Source organism: Pollicipes pollicipes, unplaced genomic scaffold (assembly GCF_011947565.3).
Source record: "Pollicipes pollicipes isolate AB1234 unplaced genomic scaffold, Ppol_2.1 Scaffold_6686;HRSCAF=7923_pilon_pilon_pilon, whole genome shotgun sequence".
NCBI lineage: Eukaryota > Metazoa > Arthropoda > Thecostraca > Pollicipedomorpha > Pollicipedidae > Pollicipes > Pollicipes pollicipes.
This window is the reverse complement of record NW_023596921.1, coordinates 7649490-7656413: the sequence shown is the minus strand read 5'-3', so window position 1 is coordinate 7656413 and position 6924 is coordinate 7649490. Positions and strand designations below refer to the sequence as shown.

At 57.4% G+C, this 6924-nt stretch overlaps 1 protein-coding gene across 1 annotated transcript in view; it reads right to left on the bottom strand.

Annotated features, from left to right (window-relative positions):
* Window positions 1-280: 280 nt before the first annotated feature.
* The window catches only part of LOC119108707 (diuretic hormone class 2), a 7955-nt gene continuing 1311 nt past the window's right edge, over window positions 281-6924 (bottom strand). The window contains exons 2-4 of the mRNA XM_037232331.1: window positions 2475-2600; window positions 1065-1175; window positions 281-422 (exon numbers count right to left, since the gene is read on the bottom strand). Of these exons, the coding sequence (XP_037088226.1) occupies window positions 281-422; window positions 1065-1175; window positions 2475-2596 (375 nt within the window). The 5' untranslated portion in view covers window positions 2597-2600. The remainder of the gene's footprint in view (window positions 423-1064; window positions 1176-2474; window positions 2601-6924) is intronic.

The following is a 6924-nucleotide window of genomic DNA, read 5'->3' as shown; positions in this document are numbered from 1 at the left end:
CGGCCGACGGCACGACCGGGCGTGCCCGCCGGGGCTTGCGGCGCGGCGGTGCTGCGTGGCACCGGGAGGGTAACAGCACGGGCGGGGACGGCGGGCGGGAGCGGACGCCCCACTCCCGGCCCTCTACATGATGACCGAGCGGCGTCCCTCGCCACGCAGCCTCGGGTGGGGGCGGGGGCGGGGGTGGGCGGGTGGACGGGCGGCGGGCGGGCGCCCGCTATTGCTACACACTGAGAGGGCACGGCGGACGACGGCGGCGGCGGCGGCGGCGGCGGGCGGTCTAGTGGAGCTCGGGCAGCGGCGCCGACCGCCGTCGCCGGCCGGGGCCACCGGCGTAGCTGGCGGCCGCCAGGCCCATCAGGTGCTTGGCCGCCTGGCTGCCGGAGAAGCCGCGACCCAGGCCGAAGTCCAGGCCACGCTTCCTGCCGACGGAGGGCGCAGGGGTGACGGTCGCGACTCAGGCACTGTCAGGCGCAGCGGCCCGGGGGCGAGGCCAACGACTGGCTGTGATGGGCATCGGGTCAACTGAAGGAAACCGTAATGATTCCCAACGACAGTTTGAGGAGAGAGCATATTAGAATGCGAATTCGGTCGTATGTAGGAACGGCCTACACATAACTGCTGAGTGCGTTTCCCCGTAGACGTGCTGTGTAATTAGGGACGGTCAATCACTACTAGCAGGTGCCCGCGGAGCATCAGTAAAATGAGAGCGGTCAAGTCAGCTGGCTGAAAAATTTTTGCAATGTCTGTGCCCAATCAAAGGCCCAAATATAAGGTGCGCATCGCTCTCGATGGTGCTGGGGTTTCCGTTGCCGTCCCGGCGATGGGCGGGCAGAAAGCCTTGCCAAATCCTTGACGTGCGCGGCTGCTGGCGTCGTGGCGGTCACCGTCCACTGCCGACGCTGCGTCAGCCCGCGTCGGTCTGCGTCTCGCGCGGGCGCCAAAAGCCACACAGACCTCAGGCGGGAGCCGGCGGATCTACCCTGGGTCACTGGCATCGACCGACATCGCAGTGGACGGTGAAATGTGAGCACATGATACTGGAAAAGCTATCTGGTTCATACTGTGCGATGCCGATGTCCTCAGCCTCCTTGAGGGCCCGCAGTCGGTTGATAAACTCGTTCATGTAGGGGTCGTTGGGAAGACTCCGGTCCAGCCCGTCCATCCACGGCTTTCTGAAACGGGCGGACGTTGTGTGAGACGCTGACGAGAAGGCAGCAGGACTGGGCTCGTCCTGCGCCCGCCCGAGGCGCTACGGAGGCGTGCGTCGGCACGGAAGCGGGAACAGAGAAGCTGGGTAGGCCACGGCCTGCCAGCGTTACGTAGAAATCTGCCGTTTGACCTCCGTGGGGATGCATTTGAAGCAGAAACATTGAAATAGTTTGCACAACTGGCCCTGACCCTGACCCTGAGACCCTGCACAACTATCGCTGTTTTTTTTAAGCGTCTGTGCGATCCTGAGTGTTAGTAACTCCAGGCCTGAGCGTTGTAACGGAACCAACAGACAAGCCAGCTGTTGGCGTGGGCGATACTCGGGCCCCGTCCCACGCACGTCCGTGGCGTTACCATCAACTGTAAACGCCGCACCAGCGTGGCCGGGCCGAAGCCGTAAATGACACGTCCAGCAATGCCAGCTGCGCCCCCACCGACCGACCCAATTCAATTTCCGCCGCGCGCCGCTCTCGGCGTTTGAGGTCCATATCCAGCCTCTGACGACTCTAAGCTGGCAAACGGCCGCCGCTCAGCATGGAAATCTACACAAAGCGTCGCCGAGTGGTGTCGTTCCCACCCCATTCCGGCCGTTGTCAATTAAACCCAACGTCGCGTCACAGTCGGCGGCAGCGCGCCGCAAACGGCCTCCATATGCCCATCCCAGGATGGCGGGATCGGATCGGATGGGATCGGAGATCGGTCGTCGTGCCTGGCTCTGGTTTTCGGAGGCCGCCCGCCTGCGCGGCCAGGCAGGCAGCCCCACCGGGCTTACTGAAGCGGGCTTGACCCTGTCCTGGCCTGCTTTCGGCACAACCCTTGAAGGGGCCCTGATCCTGTCGCCACGACCGCACAGATAGCCGTCGGGATGAGCCGCAGCGCGCTCTGGCGGCGGACGGCCGGCCCGCGCCCTCGGGGCGTGAGGGCCGGGGCCACGGTCGGCCGGCCGGTCACGTGGGACGGGCGAGGATGGCTTCCATTCGTCAGGCGGATGGGCGCGCGGCTGCGGGATAGGTCACGTGCCGCATCAGCTGATCGGGCGCTCGCCTCGGGAACCGATGGGGCCTTCAGAGGGTGCTACGGCGAACATTAGGAGAGCTATGGCCCGTAAAGAGATGCCAAGCGCCATAATCGGATCATCAGAACGTCGCTTTAGTGCCCTTTACATAGCTACAGTGTTGCAGGGTGGCAGGTTGCATAGAAGGAAGGGGAACAAGGTGAAGTGCAGTAAGCAAGACACCAATAGCAGAAACAGCCTGCCGTACCTGTCCATGGGCTCATCGTTGTCGACGTGGATGTTGGCGGAGGCGCAGAGAGTGAGAGTGCAGAGCAGGAGGGCGGCCAGCCAGACGGACGAGCCGCCGGAGATGAGGGGAGATCGGAACATGGCTCTGGAACGGAACACGCTGGTCAGCAGGTCACCAGTTGGAGGGACCTAGATCGGAACATGGTTCTGGAACGGAACACGCCGGTCAACAGGTCACCATTTGGAGGGACCTAGATCGGAATAGTGCTCTGGAACGGAGCACGCTGGTCAGCAGGTCACCACTTGGAGGGACCTAGATCGGAATAGTGCTCTGGAACGGAACACGCTGGTCAGCAGGTCACCACTTGGAGGGGCCTAGATCGGAGTTCTCATTCGGAACAGTTCACAACGAGAGAGACGAGCATTGAAGTCTGAAGTAGCAATAAACATAATAACTATCCTGCTTTATGTTCTTCCTCGAACGCTTGATGTCATTTGTCTCACAGAACATTAGACTTCTGTGAAAATGTATCACAGAAGATTCGGCTGTCTTTGGTGGACGTTAAGCCTTCTCGTTTGTGGACGGTTCATTTATCGGCCGGTTTGTATCGGTCAGCGCTCGGCGCCGGCACGTTCGCTCGAGGAGCCGCTGGGCGCCGGAACCCCGCCGCGGCCGCCGCCTCCTCCCGCTGACAGATCGTCGGTTACGACGGGCCTGTCGGCCGGCCGTTCAGGATTCATTAATCTGCCGATATATTGGACCGTGACAGAGCCATAACTATGCAGTGACAAACGACAAGGTATGACGGTTGGTGGGTAGTATGTCGGTGGGGCCCGCGGCGAGGGATCGTATTTCCCGCACCTACGCCATCTTGTTTCTTGAAGGGAAGGTCTAAGCAGGCTGAGAGCCAATACAAAGCCTTAGTGTATGCACAGAGTTTATGTAAGATGCGTCGAGGTATGGAAGAGATTAGATTCTGCCAATGAGTGTACCGTACCGTGGTGGAAAGTGGAAGTTTTGTGAGTCTGTCAACGACGTAATCCGCTCCTGCAGCCTTACGAGCGCATTAAGCCTGCAGCACCTTGTGCCATGAGCAGGTATGAGCCTTGCCGCTGAGTTTCCACATTCCAGGTGCCTTAGCGCTCTGCTATGTTTGCCTGAGCTGCAAATAGACTTCTTTATAATTATGTGGACCCCATCACGTTGGGTCATGGCTTTGGACAAATGCTTCCGTTCCTGAAGATCATTAACGTTTTGTCGTCGACGGCACTATATGCCAACATCATAAGGTCATGTTTGCAAACGAATAATTAGTATGCAGCAATACAATGCATCGCCGGCGTCATGGGCAGGCTTGACGGGCCCGCCTACACAGGCGCACAGTGATGCATAATGTATGGTTGTCAAAACTTACGAGCTGAGGAGCTGCTCATGAATCAGTCGATAACGTGAAGAATTGGTACGCTGTTTTAGAAGTTCTACTCGAAAGCAAATCGCAACATTGGTTCCACCCCACTATAATGTCGAAATGCACCCTTGGATGTCTTCGGCAGCAGCAGTCTCGACAAATATATTAGCACTTCTGTTAATTAATTGAGAACCGCAGGGGGCAGATGGGTGATTTCGGAAGTGGGGGAGGGGGGGAAAGAAAAACTTTAGTCAAGCCTTTACTCGATGCATTTTTATTTCGATTCCACTGTAGAAGAGCTTGTCTCCATCATCACCGCCCCAGCTCCATCTCTAGTTGCATCTGCCTTGCAGTCTTTTGAGTGAGGTCAGAGGTTTAGCGTCGTCATAAGGACCGCTGGAGCCAGATCCGGTCGGCAAGATTCCAAACCCCGGGCAGCCTCAAACGTACGGGTGACTGAGACCCTGACAAGCTCCGGAAAACGGCTCACTGACGCCAGCAGGTCGCCGTGGCCCCCTCGTGTATATTGTAACACCGAAATCCCGCGACACCAGTGTAGATATGCACTGCAAGACAGCTAAAGCGACACCCGTCCGACTTAGAGCCACGCGAGGCGAAAACCCTCGGAGAGCTCTACAGCCTTTCCTGTACGGATAATTAGCTCTGCTGACCACGCCAAAGCACTCCGCTTTGACTCAACGACCCTCTCTCTCCCTCTTTTCCTCTCCCCGCCAAGGGGCATTCAGTTCTGCCGCATTGAAACGGTGCTTCAAAATGTCCTGAGGCCGGGTGGTGCGGTCGAGCGCGGCGATCCTCGAATCACCGCCAGACGCGACCGCTGATAGGGGGACTACGTGACCTGGCCAGCTCTCATGCATTTAACAGAGCTTCTCCTGGCCTGCCTTATCAATATCTCAGGCATGGCTCAAACTCTCCAGAACCAAACCGACCTTCAGAAAAGTTCCTTTCATCAGCTAAAAGTGAGCTCCCGATGTTGGAGGGAAGTGGTTTTATTACGGCATGATATGGTGCGGCCACTGAACTCTCATCAAATGAATCTTACGCAACCGTTAGAAAGCCCTGGACGCAATTCATGGGCAAAGTAATAAAGTGGGATGGTCCACCTTTTTTCGTCAAAAATTATCAACCCTTGGTGATGGGAGGCTGGGCCCACCCACACGCGGAATATTTCTTTCCTGTTGCAACGTGTCTAAACTCGGTAACACCAGACTTACAGCCGCATTCCGCGATAAATGGCACAGCCCCGACTCCATTCGAATTCTTCCTTACACGATCCAGTGCGATCTTTTTAAGGGCATTCCCCTCGCTCTGATGCCACTTGCCCCCAGAGCTGACCACGGTGGGTCAGCCTGGCGGCAGCCGGGTGGAAACAGGCGCTGCTTAACATCGCCGCCCGTTGTTGGACGGTCGGCGGCGGCATATTCTGTCCCCCTGACGTGCGGTGGCTCCGGCGCCAGTGCGCCGCCCTCCGTTTACGACCACGGACGGTCGTATACCGCACTGCAGGGGCCGTCGGTGCGCCAGCCGCGCCGTCGGCGGGCGCTTTACTCTCGCATCTGGAAGAGATTTCGGCCTGCCGGGTCCCCGTCCGCCGGCGGCCGGTCGGGCGTCCGAGACGACATGGATTTGCATGTCGAGCTGCGACGGCGGCGGCGGGGGCGGGTGGCGGTCTCCGGGCGCTCATACCGGCAGATGGAGGTCACGCTGCCTGCTTTGGACTCGGTCACGCCGGGTCACGCCGGGTCAGAGTACGTCTGATCTCACTGCGGGGACGGGGGAAGGGGGACGGGGGCGGGAGGATGTTACACGTGGTGAAATGACTCCGGAGATCGCCTTCTTCAGTCGTGCTTACGCATGATGGAATCGTTTGCTTCTTGTGGATAAATACTTGATTCAGGTTTTGAGCTGTGTGATGTATGAAAATGACTGCTTTGTTATCTGATATTATCTAAAATAGTGAGAAGCTTGTGTACAATTAACTACAGCACCAAGGCAAGGCTAGATCAAAGCATGTTTTAAGCGTAGAGTGTTGCAAGCATTTTTAGTCATGAGTGGAAGCAGAAATATTCCACAAAGCGGAAGCCGGCAACAAAAGAACATTTGGGTGGCAAGCACGACGAATTAACCATCTGCACGCATCTAAATTTTCGTTGAAGATTCAAAAGCGAGAGTTACTTACGGCGATGCAAAGCATCCAGCATTATATTTAAAAACGTTGCGTGCCATTCTAAAGCCCATTCCAGTACATCGTCCGGTACGAAGTGCTGCCGTTTATATCTTCCAATGTGGCCACAGAGCTATCATTCACGCACGTCCAGACGCTAAGGCCAGATCTAAATATAAAACGGGCATAAATGACAAAGGCATCTGCATGTAGCTCCCATAGCATGCTTGATAACGTCTGGTCTCCGTTCAAAACGTACAACATACTTTATGCTTTGCTGTCAAGCTGTGCTGCGAAGCGAGAAACATCATTAGCTGGAAATAATGTTTCGGTATGGCTTGTGTGCAGCAGCAAACTGAAAGCCATGCGGAGTAAAGATGGGATGGAACACAACGTACACAAAGTACTTTGCTTGATCATTTAGTGTTCACGAGTGACAAGCCAGGTACATTGTCGGCAATGATATATTCCTGGCTCCCATTTCCACATTAGATCAGCCTCGCAAGAAGTGGTGGGCCATAAGCCGCTGGCCAGCCGCTGCCCTATCAAACTCGGCTCACTGCCCGGCTGACATCACCGATCCCATCGTCTTAGTGACAAAAAAGGCGGCACAAAACAGACCAGCCGGCCGTTCCCATGCGCGCGCGCGGGGGCATGTTTTCTGTCGCGACGTGTGCCGTGACCCGCGCCGACTCCAGCGGAAGTGTTCTACGACGAGCGCCCTGTGTTTACCAGCCACTGTGCCTGTGGCGGCGGCGGTGCGGCGGCGGCAGCCTGTCACCAGCCGGGGTGCGTGTCTCGAGTCACGCGCTCGCCGCAGACGGTCCGGCGTCCAGCGTGATGTCATAGCGGCCAGGGGTCACGCGTCCAGGCCA